Source organism: Leptonychotes weddellii, chromosome 8, assembly GCF_054177405.1.
Source record: "Leptonychotes weddellii isolate Sample4059 chromosome 8, ASM5417740v2, whole genome shotgun sequence".
Lineage (NCBI taxonomy): Eukaryota > Metazoa > Chordata > Mammalia > Carnivora > Phocidae > Leptonychotes > Leptonychotes weddellii.
Genome location: NC_138376.1, coordinates 92477377 through 92492926, shown reverse-complemented (window position 1 = coordinate 92492926; position 15550 = coordinate 92477377). Strand labels below are relative to the sequence as shown.

Genomic DNA, 15550 nt, shown 5'->3' with positions numbered 1-15550 from the left:
TAATTTTTCGAGCATATTTTTAGAACCTTAATTAACTTTTTTTTTTTTTACTGCTTGAACTTGGGGGCTGTAAATTTCTAGAATTAATAAGTTATTATTTTATTAGATAACTACAGCAGTTCAGCAGTGTGTTCAGTACTTTGAGTTGTGTGAAGCCATGAAAGCCGATGAGATTTTGGGTCATTCAAAGCATTGTGGTAAGTATTGTTTTCCTCTGTTACATATTTTTAAAGATGATACCTTTTAGTAACTTAGCTTTTAATGGTCAGTAGCATGGTAAATTAGATCACTTCTGCTAATGTAAAATATTTTCACAAATTTAAAAGACACAGCATGATGATGACTTTAATAACAGCTGTACATTTGAAATTAATGCATTATCATATGGATTGTTACATATGCAGTTCTTCAATTTATACTAGAGTATATGTCCTAGTCTGTTATATTGAGATAAGATACTGTTCATTCTTTCCTCTGGTATATTAGTCATTTAATTGACCTTTATGCGTTTTAGGAAGAGAACATTTCTGTAAAATACTGTTTTATTACTGGATACCCCACCCTTTGATTCCTGTCTGCTTATCCTCTTTCTGAGCTAAAATACCCTAGATGTTTCATAATCTGGCCTTAATTACTCTGTTGAATCTCAGGAATAAGTAAAGTGGATCTTCTCTTATAGTCAGATTCTGCTACGTACCAATGTCTATACACTTTTGTTAATCTTTTTTCCTTCTCTTTTGTCACGTCTCTAAGCAAATAGTACGTTCTCTGAGAATATGAAGATCTTATTTTTTTTTTATCCTTGGGTAAATTCTTTATCTAATTCAAGCAAGAAAAATGGTCAAAGACCAGTAATTAGTGGGTTTCAAAAGCTAGTGTTTTGTAGTAAAGGGGGAAGTATAGAAGCCAGAATTTATTCAAGAGGAGGAAAAGGATAAGTTTATATAAACTTACCTCATTTATAAATTTATGGATTTTTAAAATTTCTTGATATTAAAATGTTATATCTAGTGATTTTTTTCCTCCCCCTACCATTCTACTAGGACATCATGGCTTTGCTCTCTTCCCTATCTAGTGAAGACCTGGGGTGCTTCATGCTTTTTTTTTTTAGCCATTTCTTTCAAAATCCTTGCTCTTTCTCTTTCATTTCAGAGTTTCCTGTCTGCAGTTTCTTGTCTTTAGATCAACTCAGTCTTCCATCCTCTCTGGTCTTCAGGAAATTGAGCAGAGAGCATTTGTTATGCATTCAGTGGGCATACTGCTTTTCTAACCATAGCAACTGTGTTGCATCCTCTTAGGTATTTTTTCTTCAGTGTCCACAATAGCTATTGCAAGCTTTTACCAGTCTTATCAAGGGCCCTGCTTTACCCTGGCTCACTTTTCTTTCAAGAGGAGACTTTGCATCCTACTACACTAAGAAAAGTAGAACTTGGCAGATATGAATTCCCCAAATGTCCTGCTTCTGAGCATACAAATGCATGTTTATATGCTCTTATCAATATCCCTTTTCTTTGGACTGCGCTGAATAGGTATTCTTTTCCAGATTGATTTTTTGTTCTTGATTCTGTTCCCCTCTGGTGTTCTTTGGGTTTTGTTTCCATGTTTTAGAACTGGGACATTGCTTCACTTCTTACTGTGTCTCTCTTTCTGTTGGTACTTGCCCTGCATTATCCGAACCTCCTGCAGAGAAGCTTCCCTGCAGAGAATACTCTTTTAAGTATCCTAAATACGCCCAGGGCCCATTTCTTTACCTCCTATTCACTTTTCAACAATGGAAATGAGGCAATTTCTAGTGCTCCATATCTTCCCTTTATCCATTTCCCCTCTTTCTTGTCCTAATTTTATAGCCTTTGCCTCTGTTGACCCTTTCTTCTTCTTGGTACCATTCTTTCTTGGAATTCCTCATTCTCATGAGGAATCCTCATTCACTGGAAAGGCTCTTTTCTTTGTATGTGTGTATTCACAAGGGTGTTGCCCTTTTTTCTCACCTTAGTCTACCTGTTCTCTCTGCGGGAGCCCATTTACTTTCATGGTTTCAAAAACTATATATGTGTGTGGTGACTCTGAAATATTTAAGTCTGCCACTTTACTGAATTCCAGATCCATATACCCTTATCATACTTAGAATATCTATCCGGGTGCTCCATGGGCACTTTAATATTAAAATATCAAAGACTGAAATCACTTTATTCTGTATCTAGAGTGGTTTCTCCCTCCTTTCTCCTTTAGAATTACTTAAATTCACTATGTATACAGACGTTGAGGTAGAAACTCGAGAATTTTCTTATTCTTTCACAGTCCCCATGTCTAAGGCCTATTGACTTAATTTTCTTCAAGATTTATCTGTCTTCTCTTCTCCATTCTTGTTGCTGATGCTTTTGCTCATGATTTTTTTTTAGTCTGATTTCAGACCTTTACCTTCTTCCATCTACCTTTTATGCTACCATCAGGGTTAGTTTTTTTTTTTTTTTTTAAAGATTTTATTTATTTATTTCAGAGAGAGAGAATGAGAGAGAGCACATGAGAGGGGGGAGGGGCAGAGGGAGAAGCAGACTCCCTGCCGAGCAGGGAGCCTGATGCGGGACTCGATCCCGGGACTCCAGGATCATGACCTAAGCCGAAGGCAGTCGCTTAACCAACTGAGCCACCCAGGCGCCCCAGGGTTAGTTTTTTACATGCATATTTGATTACTTTCATGCTCATAACACTTTAATATCATTTCAATCACCTCTATAATAAAATCCATATTCCTTTTGTAGCTTAGTCCTCTGTTATCTGCCCCTGACCCTCAAATTCTGGTCATGCCAGACTGCCATGAAATTGGAAGCCCAGTTTCATGCTTCTTACTGGTTTTTGACACCAGCAAATAATTCATGGTCTTATATCAAACAGGTACTCAGTAGATCTTGAATATATGGATGAATGATATGTATTAGGTGTATATATTTTACAGATTCTAATTTCATTTGCTAATATGGTTATAAATACAATCTTTTATAGTATTGACTTTTAATTGGTAGAATTAAACAGTAATATTTTCTATTGACTTCCTCCCTTAACTTATTCTTGAAGTTCCTCTTGATAACAAATGATAATTCTGACAATCTTATGCTGATTTAGAAGGAATACTGTATGCATCTTACACTTCCCTGAGCTTAAATTTTGTGATGAATGCTTTTCCCCAGAGATTTAGGTGTTATAGAATCTTAAGAAAGATAATTAACTTTTTTTTTTTTTTTAACACCAACAGAGTCTTCATTATAGACTGCAACCTTATTTAATGTTTGGAAGGGAATGAAGATAGGTACTATCTAAAATATAATAGCATTAAAATAAATATTTGTTTGCTTCTCTTTTAAGGGAACAAACAGAAAACCTTCTACTACTCAGGACAAGAATTACAATATATTTATTTCATTCACTCACTGTGCCTTTTAGGAAGGTTATTGATCTATACACAAGGCAGACGGCTATTTCCCATAAAGCTGAAGAATAGAAAAGGTAAGTACAATTAGGAGAAACGAATATGTCAGCTTGGTAAGGTTAATGTGCTATGAATTACTAAACTTTGGAGATTTTGCATGGTCTCTTCTAGGATACTTAGTGACATACCTTTTAGTCTACTGATGGCTTGTATACCTTGAAGTATTACATTTGCTCTTATCAGTATGTGCTTTTCCCCTACATTCTAGTTTTTTCTATTCATCCAGCCTTTAATGCTTTCCTTATTTCTCCCTGTCTTTCAAAATCCTAGACATACTGAACGATCCAGATCTGGATTCAGAACTAGAAGACCTTGTTTAAATTCTAGTTCCCTTATAAACTGGTTATGACCTTTGGGCAACTCACTTAACCATTGCTTGTTTTTTTAATCTACAAAGATGGAATAATATCAGTGATACTGAGCTCACACAGTTTTTGTGATGATTAGAGATGTGGTTTCAGAACGCTGTTTTATAAACTGCAAAGCCCTGTACCATTTGATACATTACTATGTTACCCTAAGTCCTATTTTTAAAGTTCTCCCCATCAAACTTCAGCACATGCTATTACTTTTTTGCCTCCCTTAAAACTTTAAGTCTATATAGGACTATAGTCTAGCGACCAGCAAACTTTTTCTGTAATGTGTCTGATAGTAAATATTTTTGGTTTTGTGGGCTACATACTGTCTCTGTTGCATATCCTGTATATTTGTGTATTCATGTGCTCATGTGTGCAAAAGAGTTATCACAGCAGGCCTGAGACTGCTATCCTCAGGAAAGCCTGCTTGCAAGGTTGCACTAGCGGGCGTCTGGGAACTTGGATTTCTCACTCTTCCCAGAACTGATAAGAGTGGTTCACTGTGCCTACCTAAACTGTCTGTACGCACAATGTAGTTTATACTGAATACTTGCTTTCCTTCTGGGAGTCTGGAATCCTGGTATGTGCTAAGTAGAGTGTGCTTACATCATCAGCCCCCAGTAAAAAGCTTGGGCACTGAATCTCTAAGGAGCTTCTTGGTAGCCAACATTTTACGTGTGTTGTCACAGCTTGTTGCTGGAAGAATTAAGTATATTTTGTGTGACTCCACTGGAAGAGGACCCTTGGACGTTTGCACCTGGACTTCACCTCATGTACTTTTGCTTTGTATCTTTTGTTGTGAAATACCATAGCTGGGAGCACAACTGTATGTTGAGTCCTCCTACTGAACCATTGAATCTGGGTATGGTTTGGGAGACCCTTGACACAGTTTACACACCTTTATTTATTTATTTATTTTTAAAGATTTATTTATGTATTTATTTGTCAGAGAGAGAGAGAGGGGGAGAGAGGGACACAAGCAGGGGGAGCAACAGGCAGAGAGAGAAGCAGGCTCCCCACTGAGCAAGGAGCCCGATGCGGGGCTAGATCCCAGGACCCTGGGATCATGACCTGAGCCGAAGGCAGATGCTTAACTGACTGAGCCACCCAGGTGCCCCATGTACACCTTTAAAAGTGTAAAACAAAACAAAACATTTTTAGCTTACGAGCCTTACAAAATTAGGCTATAGTTGCCAATCCTATTATGGAGTTTGCCAATAATTGCTATAGTTTGCCAATCCTATTATGGAGTATCTTCATTTTGAATACTTTTGTACCGTTCCCTAGTTGTTTTACTTAAGGTTTTCTCCTCAGTTACACTGGTTGTGAGCTCCTCAACAAAAACTGTTTTATGTACTGATATATCCTGTGGTCATGTAATTCTAGGCATAATGAGCACTTAGAGAATGAACTTTCAAGAAAAGAGCTGCCATTTTATAGGATATTGTTGAACTTTACAGAAATAGAAAGATTAATAAATGCTTGTAATGTTACTGCAAGTATTGAACTGAAGTTTATATGTCTATCATCTGTAATTTAGCACTTTATGTTGACTTTTAACATCGACCTTTTGGCCTGACGAATGTCATAGGTCATCTCAAAACTCAGTTTTGAGAGCTTTGTTCTACTATATTAGCGTAAGTCAACAGTTACCTCTAAGTTTTACCTGCATTTTCACCAGAATCTTGATGAAAATAGTCTGCAGCAGGGGTTGGTAAATTACAACCCATGGGCCAAATCTGGTACTGTTTTGTATGGCTTGTGAGCTAATTACTAGAAAAAATTATGACTATTTTGTGACATGTGGAATAAAATTAAAATTTTGGTGTATGTAAAATCTTATTGGAAGACCACTGTACTTGTCCATTTGCAAATTGTCTATGGCTACTTTACAACATCATAATTGAGTATTTGTAACAGAAACAGTTTGGCCACTGAGCCCAAAATATTTCCTCGAAAAAGTTTGATACCTTTTCTACAGTTCTATATAGATAAGTTGGCTGGAACAACATATGAAGCTGAATTTTATCATTCCTAAAAAACTCATGGTCCTAATGAGATTCCAAGATCTTCCTGCTGTAGGTTTATATGAAGTGACGGGTCCACCATAAGTGGTAAAACTGCACCTGCACATAGGACCTGCTGTGTTACTGTCCTTGCCACCTTTTAACTTCCCATGTCTAATTTGTTTTCCTGGGGCCTTCTGTCCGGGGTTCCAGCTCCCTTCTCCTAATTTTACCACAGTCTCTGAAAACTCAGGAGGATGGGAAGCTCAGTTAAATTTTTCTAAGTTGTAAGTGTATACTAGAAAATAATCTTTTTCTTTTTTCCTTTTCAAAGATTTAGTATCCCTTACAGATCTTCTGGTTCTGTTTACCCAACTTATCTATTACTCACCGAGTTGTCCAAAGATGACATCAGCTGCACATTTAGGTAATTCTGCTTCTATTTTAAATAGTGTAATAGAAAACATCTAAAAATACTTAATATTCCATTGTGTAGACATTTTGAGTGACTGACCTAGTTTTGGTAAAGAGGTTTCCTAAGATGCAGTATTATTCATAACAAATTACGTTGGTCCTGGAAGTAAACCATGAAATTTAATTTTATTCATTGATCTTTTAAGATGTTCCTAATTTTCTACCTTTTTATGTAGAATTGATTTTTCTGAGAATTTTAATGTTGTTCTTAAGATCAGGATGTTCTTAAGAAATGCTACTAAGGGAAATTTGATTGATAGGTACTAATGTGTTCTTTCTTGCTGTTTTCTATGCTTTATACTTGCCTGATGTTTTGATCAGCCTGCTTGTTTTAGCTCACATCTAAAACTTCAGATCTTCTCTTATGAAAGAATAAAGCAAAAGCAAAAACTTCATGTTTTTGAATATAATAACTTTTAGTCTTTAGCTGTTGACTGGCTTATAAAAAAGTGGTTTACAATATTTACATTTAAAAGATAACTTACACTTTTTCCTTTGACTATCAGTGAAAGTTTACAAAGTAAAACACTTTAATAACAAAACACTCCCATAATCTATAGGCTCACAGTGTTCTAAACCTGGAAATTACTGTAGAGATGCTGGCAAAATTCTGAGAAGAATTCAAGTGAATCAAAGAAAAAAAGATAGTTTGGGCCATATATATTAATGCTATATGCACCTATCAATCAGTATGTTTTATTTATGTAATTATAACAGCTTATTAGTCTTAACAATGGCTCTCAAATTTCTTTCTGCCTTTACAGCATTTCTATGTATAAACATGTAGCTTATGTCCTCCTGTGATATGTTCCTATAACATACGGTGCTTCCTTTGTTAAAAATGTTCCTTCTTATAATTATTTGCCAGTGTCTTGGTTTACCATCTAGTGGCCTGTTTTTTGATTTTTTTTGTGTCTTAGTTACAGTGCCTAGCACAGTGTCTGGCACATAGTAGGCACTCAAAAATAGATAAAAGAATGGATGAATGAATGAATGGCCATATGCTCATCAGTAGTATCTCTCATTGCAAACAGGGTCTGGAACTGGTTGGAAAAAAAATCACTAAACTTTTCTTCTCCATTTTCTTTTTGTCAAGTATTGACTTGAAGTCTTAGTGTGTTCATGGAGTATAGAATATTGTAACCTAAATTAAGAATTTTGGTGTTACCTTTAGTATTATTTAGTATTACAACCTAAGCTGCTAACTTTTGGTTCCTTACATTCTTGTAGAACACTATTTTGTGAGTATATTAGGTAATATAACCTGAAAATATATTGATTTATGAAACCAAAAATATCACACTTATTTTAGTGACTATTCCCTGTGTTACATTTATTTGTATTTGTGTTTTCCTGTGTATATTTTAAAAGAAAGTTTTTACAATCCTCATTCATTTCACCAGTTTTATGGTGATACGGGTAGTGGTGTGTTAGTCTTAAAGGAGGTTTTACCTTTTCTGCCCTTTTAGCCATCATTTTGCTTTACTTTCATTTTCTACTAGGCTGGACACTTGAATACATATATTTTTTTCTTTTTAAAGATTTATTTATTTATTTGAGAGAGAGAGTGCCTATGCGACTGGGGTGTGAGGGGCACAGGGAGAGGGAGAGAGAGAATCTCAAGCAGACTCACCATTGAGCTTGGAGCCGGAAGTGGGGCTCTGTCTCGTGATCCCGAGATCATGACCTGAGCTGAAATCAAGAGTCAGATGCCTAATTGACTGAGCCACCTAGGTGCCCCAGAAACATATTTTAAGAAAAAAGAAAAAGTGAATACAAGTGTTTGCTGGGAGGAGAAGAGTTGTACATTTGCTTCAAATCACATCTGCACTGTTAGCAGTGACTTAATGTCAAACAGTGAATGATCTTCTGTTGTTTCTCAGCATTCAGATTTGTCATTTACTTTTGAAAAATTAACTTGAGGATATATTGAGCTTAATTGATCACCCCTTAGGTTTCAGGTTATGACTTGACAATACCACATCCTTTGGGCATTGCGTTGTGTGATTTTTTTTTTTTTTAAACTATTTAACTTTGATGTTGATCTTTTTAGAACAGCAATGGCTAAGTCATAAATAAGATATATTAAGTTCTTAATGTTTAAAATTTTAATATCTAGAAGTACTTGTTTATCAGATAATTACTCTCCTGCAAGTATGGTGACTGAAGTTCTTCGGATACTCTGTGATCAAAAAGAATGTGCAATCGAATGCTTATATAATAACACTGTGATTGAGGCACTTCTTCAGCCTATTCATAATTTAATGAAAGGAGCTAAGGTTGGTATTTACTAAAGAGAGTCTTTTAATTGGGTATTGGGAATATTCAATGGGACTTTATTTTTAAATTTGACGTATTTGAAATATTTATTAGAATATCTTTCCACATATGAATGTATTTTATGCTGACCCTAGATTTTTATTTAATGTTAAATCATAGTTTATGTAGTCAGTTGATTTATTTGTTATTTACAGTGTAGGGGGAAAATACATATAACATAATTTTCTTTTCTAGTCAGGCTTAGGTATAAGGATTGAGGGAAGTTATTAAGGTATTTGTCTTGGCAAATCTAATCTTGTGAATTTTATTATTTGTTTTAACAGTAATTTTATAGCCTTTACATTATTTTTCTGAAGAGTCAGCTCTGTTTTATGTGAAGAACTAGTTTTTTAGGAAAAAAACAACTTACACATATGTTCAGAACTGGGATGCTCATCTCTCTTTACAGTTTGTATGGCCCGTTCCTTTGCATTTTGTAATTGAATCCTTACAACTGTGGCTGAAAGAAGTGGATTGCTCGAGGTCCGACATTTAACAGGTGGCAGAGTTGGTACCACTACTAACACTGCTATCTGTCCATTTCTATGACTTAAGCTTCGGGGGAATGACTTAAATCTTAATAGGCTAAAGGTTTTGCCTTTCCATGTCTGTGTTTTGTAGTGTTTTTACTGTTTTCATCTCCTGTGCCCACTCCTCAATGGGCTGGGCAACTATTCATCCCATCATATAGTCATTATTCGTTGCTCATTCAGAAAACATTAAGCATTTATGTGAATGTGGTACAAAGTATGGAATTCTAGGAAATTAAGGGGCTGTAATTTTGATTTTATGGTTAGCCTTAGGAAGATAAGCAGAGAAGGACCAATAGAATTCCTAATACAGTTTAATGTAATAAAATGCCATAATGTCAATGGTAATATGAAATATGAACCTCATACCAGAGTTGAGAAATGTGCTCTTGGATTTTGTTTCAGAACTGTTGTTTGTCTTTGCTTTCATATATCTTTAACTTTTTATCTTCTTGTGGCTTCTTTCCTTTATCTGTAAATATGCCTGAATCTGTCTCATAGTTGGGATGAGAGAAGCCCTTGATCATCCAATGCACATCTTTAGCTACCACCTAATATCTGATCTTCTTAACAATTAATTATGGAAGACTGCCATTGTTTCCTGGCTCCCTCTATTCTGTCATGTTTCAAAACATTGTTGGGTGCCTGGGTGGCTCAGTTGGTTAAGCGACTGCCTTTGGCTCAGGTCATGATCCTGGAGTCCCGGGATCGAGTCCCGCATCGGGCTCCCTGCTCGGCAGGGAGTCTGCTTCTGCCTCTGACCCTCCCCCCTCTCATGTGCTCTCTCTCTCAAATAAATAAATAAAATCTTTAATAAAAAAAAACAAAACAAAAAACAAACAAAAAAAACATTGCATTTTGATCTTACCTCCATCACATCATTGATTGCTGTTGCTTGTAACTTCCTACACCTATAACTAGTGACCACTTTTCAGACTATTATCTACCTGATTATTAACACAGTAGACAACTTCTAAAATTGTTTATCTGGCTTTCCTAAGTTCCTATATATTTTTTGCCCTCCCTTTCTAACCATTCTTTCCCTGTCACCTATGAGGGCTCCCCTACCAGGTCCCTGCTGTCTTCAGTGAGTCACGACCTGGTTCACTCTTTTCTCTCAGAAGAGAGTTTTCCTAGGTGATTCCCTCCAGTCATGAAGATTAGATGTATAGTTAACATCTAAGTTTAGATCTCTTCAGCTCTAGAGTTGTCTTTAGATGCCTGCTGAACACCTTTTTGAGTTACTCCATGAGCAAATCAAATGCAATTTTCAAAACAGTAGTTTTTGGTTTGTCAGTTTTTTCTTTTTCATTTTCTTTCTTTTCTTTTCTTTTTTTTTAAGATTTTTTTATTTTTTATTTGACACAGAGAGAGAGAGAGAGAGTACAAGCAGGGGAAGCGGCAGGCAGAGGGAGAGGGAGAGGGAGAAGCAGGCTCCCTGCTCAGCAGGGAGCCCCATGTGGGGCTTGATCCCAGGACCCTGGGATCATGACCCGAGCCGAAGGCGACACTTAACCGTCTGAGCCACCCAGGCGCCCCCTTTCTTTCTTTTCTTTTCTTTCCTTTTTTTTTCTCTTGCTCCACTTCTTCAAGCTTGCTCGTGTGCTGAGTAGGACTGCTGTATATCTAGACTTCTTCCTCATTTTCTTCATTCCATTTGTAATTAAGCCCTATAGACTTGTTCTCTTATGTGTCTCTAAAATCCATGAATGTCTTTTAATCCCTACTGCTTCTGATTTTATTTAAGCTCTGATAATTCCTTGCTTGGAATATTGAAATGATTTTCTTATTTTTCCCAGTCTTTCACCTTTCTGGCCTGTCCTCTGTATTGTCACTAAAGCCATCACAATACTTTCCTACTTGTTGCTTGCTAGATAAATGTCTAGTTAAAAAGTCTGAAATTTATCAACTTTCATGTTGTATCCTACCTATTTTTTCCCATGTATTTCAGTTATAACAGATTATTTGCATTTTTTGACAAGGTTATAATATTTCCCTATGTTTGCATACTTTTCCCTCACCCTGGGAAGTCTTGGTCTAAGTGAAAAATTCCTTTCTTCAGACTATAGTTTTTTTTTTTTTTTCTCTGAAAATTTGTCCTAGTTCTTCCTGGGAAAGTTAGGTGTTTATTTCTCCATATTCCCATGTTATCTATTTCTGTAATTATGCTGGCATTATTCTTGAGTGTAAGAAACAGCCCTCTGGCACATAATAGACATTCTGTATTTAATCTTAAAGCCTCACCCATTGAACCACTACTGCATCGTTGGTGCTTCGCTAGGTATTTGAAATATAGAAGAGATTAAGACTTGTACTTTCTTCTGAAGGAACCTATTCTAATAGGAAAGGCAGACTATTAAAATACTGGATGAGGAATAGAAAGGTTTAAAAAAAGCAAATATATGAGAGAAGGAAAGTATTCCAGGCAGAGAAGTCGTTTTAAGAAAGGTATTTAATGTGAAAGTAATAGACTATCATAATGCCTAATATAATAAGGAAATATTCAGGTGAATATGCCTGACTCATTAGTTATAAAGCTAACTCACTGAATTTATTAGGCCGTATTGGTTTCAAAGTATAGATACTCAGATTTCTTATAGAGAATATGTGTATTGGCAGCTATGCAGGTATAGACAAATAAGTAGGCCCCCAGAAAGAACAGGAACTTTAGGAGACTTAGGCTTCTAGATGGGCTCCAGCATTAATATGACTCTAGTTTTTAGTAATTGCCTTGTACTAATTTGCTATATGCTGGCAAAGATATTTTTAGTATTCCCACTTAAAATTAAAAGTAAAGAAATATGATTGTTTCACCCCCCCATTAGATGACATCATTGGTTATTGGTCAGCACGTGAATTGGTTGTCCTTACTCAGACCTATAATTCATGACCCAGCCAATTGCACAAAGGAATGGTGTTCCTTAGAAATGATGGCAGTGTGTTAGAAATCGTGTATAATAAAATTAGGGTGGATATTCAGGAACTGGTGAGTGGGAGTAAAGGGCAAGATGGATCTAGAGGAGCTACTGCATTTGTCAAACAGAATTATATGTAAAACTGTAATGAGAACAGCAGTTCTCTCAACTGTCTTAATAAACAATAACTGGTTTGGATAAAAAGTCTGTATGTATCTGCCTCATCAACTGTGCTGGTAAGTGAATGTAATATAGTGGCACATTTAATTCAGACATACTTCATAGCCAAACAGTCATTAACTTTCTTTTTATTGTGGTAATATAACTTTGTTAGACTACACTACCACCCTTAAATTTTAGTCTGTGAAATGTTAGCATGTCATAAAATTATATGATTTGTTATCTTTTTAATGTACAGACTGCTCCAAATTGCTCTGAAACAGCTTTAATTCACATAGCTGATATTTTGGCAAGAATTGCATCTGTAGAAGAAGGACTTACCTTACTACTTTATGGAGAAAATATGAACTCTTCTGAAGAAAAAAGGTATATGTCTATATTTTAAGTTTGTGGAATTTTTAGCACATTTTCTTGATCTGATTCAAAAGTTTCCAAAATGTCATGCAATATGTTAATAATGAAAATCAGGATAACTATTCTAGATAGTTAGGTTCCTGATCAGCCACTAACAATGTATTAGATGATTTCAGGTTGAAGTAGTAACCAGAATTATGGACAATGCAGGCAGATTAGGCCTTGATGTGAGCAACTTCAAAGTGAGAATAATAGGAGGGTTCACTCTAGATGGGATGTTTTTGCTTCTTGGACTCTTTCAGTCTTCTAAAGCCACCCGCGATTGATTCGAGTCAAACCACACAAAGGTGCACAAAGGAAAAGCTAACTTTTCCGTCTTCCTTCTCTACCCTCGCTTAGTTCTATCTCCTGGCTGTTACCACTGGTAACATTTTGGTTATGCTTTTAGACTTTCTCTGAACTTATAATGATCTATCAAACATATATTCATAATCACAGAATTTTTGTTTCCTTTTCATAAAAATAATATCATATACAATATTCAGTTTTCTTATGTGTAACCATAAGCATCTTCCAAAATGAGTACAAAATGACACTGTTTTTAATAGCTCCATAGTACTTTGATATGGCTTTACCATAATATTTTCAAACTTTTCCCCTATTAATGGATATCAGGTTGTATCTAGGATTTTTGCCTCCATAAATAATACCACAATAAGTGTTTTTTTTTTAATCTTATTGATTGTGATGGATTATATTAATCTTTGAATATTGAACTCAGCATTGCATACCTAAAATAAATCCCATTTTGTTGTGGAATATAATTCTTTTTATACATTGTTAGATTTGATTTGCTAGTCTTTGTTGAGGATTTTTGTGTCTATGTTCATGAGAGATATCAGTCTGTATTTTTTGTAATAGCATCATCTGGTCTTGATTTATTCTAATGAAAGCCTCATAATGAGTCAGAAGAAATGATTTCTGTTTTCTGGAAGAGATTGTGGAGAATTGGTATAATTTCTTCCTTATATATCTGATAGAATTCACTAGTGAACCTATTTGGTCCTGGTGTTCTCTGTTTTGGAAGATTATTAATTGATTCAATTTTTATATTAGATATGGGTTTATTCAGATTGTTTATTTCTTCTTGTGTGAGTTTTGGCAGATTGTGTCTTTCAAAGAATTGGGCCACTTTTCTAGGTGATTAAATTTGTGGATATAGATTGTTTATAATATTCCTTTATTACCCCTTTAATGTCCATGCGATCAGAATTGATGGCCTTCTTTCCATTCTGATAATAATTTGTCGTTTTTTTTTTTTTTTTTAACCTAGCCAGAGGCTTATCAATTTTATTGATATTTTAAAAAGACCAACTTTTTTTTCCTCTGCTGATTTTGGTTTTGTTTTTAACTTCATTGATTTCTGTTTTAATTTTAATTTTTTACTTCCTTTGGTTTTAGTTCTTTTCCTAATTTCCTATGGTGGAAGCCTTGATTATTGATTTTTAGATCTATCTTCTAATACATACATTCAGTGCTGTAAATTTTCCTCTAAGCACTGCATTTGGTGCATCCTATAAATTTTGATAATTTGTGTTTTAATTTTCACTTCAAAATATTTTTAAACTTCCCGAAAGACTTTGACCTATGTATTTATGAGTCTGAGAGTGCATTCTTTTTAATTTAAGGTATCTTACGGCTCAGAATGTGGTCTATCTTGGTGAATGTTTTGTGTGAACTTGTATATTCTGCTGTTGTTGAAGTATTCTGTAGATGTCAGTCATATTTAGTTGGTTAATGATATTCATTTCAGCTTTGTCCTTAAAATATTCATGCTGGATCTGTCAATAACATACTTTGTTATGTGTTGTATCTCTTTACTGAGGTTCTGTGTTTATCCATTCTTTTCCTGAGTTCAGTGAGCATCTTTATGACCATTAATTTGAATTTTTTAAATTAGGTTCTTATCTCCATATCATTTTCTGAGGTTTTGTCTTTTTGTTTGTTTGTTTTGTTTCTTCTGTTTCCTAATTTGTCTTGGCTCTGTTTTTTCTATGTATTAGGTGAAATGCAGGTACTTTTCTCAGTCTTCAAAGAGCGGCCTTGAATAGGTGATGAATCTCTAGTTCAGCCTTGTCCTAGCTCTTGGTTGTCTTTCAAACCTTTGTGATTATCTCAACTGTCTGATTTATTATTGATATGCAGCCTTTTTTGAGGGCTTGCCAAGGCCTGTCCGTGATTCAAGGGGAGGAAACTCATTTAGCACCTAGTTTCAGTCTGATTAGAAGCCAGACCTTCAGGCCACAGCTTTGAAAGTGTGCAAATATATTTAGTCCTGTGGGGTCACATTTGTAATCACTGCTGGTCTCTAGACCAGATCTGGAGGTTTCTCCTGGGTGTGAGTTGCAAAAATCTGAGTTCCAGATGAGTGTATAAGATCTTCCCTGGGCAGTCTAATCCAGCTGTAGTGAGGCCAAGGGGGTGTGCAAGGATGATGTTTTCCTGCTTTTGTTCCTTGGAGTGCCTCCTTAGCCTCTTGATGTGTGGGAAACTTGAAGCCTGTTCCTGAGGCTAAAGCTGTAGGCTAAGTAAATAGGCCTTTTTTTTTTTTTTTTAAAGGCTTTTACTTTTTTTATTTAACTTTTGGTATTTGCCTGTGAAATCTTTAATTGCCAAGCTGGTAAATGGATAAGTAACTATTGTTTCACAATGACCTATAATCCTATTTGACCAAGTGCTTTAAAAGCTTTTGATATTTTTATTTTTATTTTTTTTATTTTTTATTTATTTATTTTTTATTCTTATGTTAATCCCCATACATTACATCATTAGTTCTAGATGAAGTGTTTCATGATTCATTGTTTGTGCATAACACCCAGTGCTCCATGCAGAATGTGCCCTCCTCAATACCCACCACCAGGCTAACCCATCC

At 35.3% G+C, this 15550-nt stretch overlaps 1 protein-coding gene across 4 annotated transcripts in view; it reads left to right on the top strand.

The window, feature by feature from the left end:
• Positions 1-15550, top strand: part of TBC1D32 (TBC1 domain family member 32) — a 165866-nt gene that overhangs the window by 10254 nt on the left and 140062 nt on the right. For all 4 annotated transcript variants that reach the window (XM_081828885.1, XM_081828887.1, XM_081828886.1 and 1 more), the window contains exons 8-12: positions 107-197; positions 3361-3501; positions 6181-6273; positions 8457-8599; positions 12503-12630. In XM_081828885.1, coding sequence (XP_081685011.1) covers positions 107-197; positions 3361-3501; positions 6181-6273; positions 8457-8599; positions 12503-12630 — 596 coding nt within the window. The remainder of the gene's footprint in view (positions 1-106; positions 198-3360; positions 3502-6180; positions 6274-8456; positions 8600-12502; positions 12631-15550) is intronic.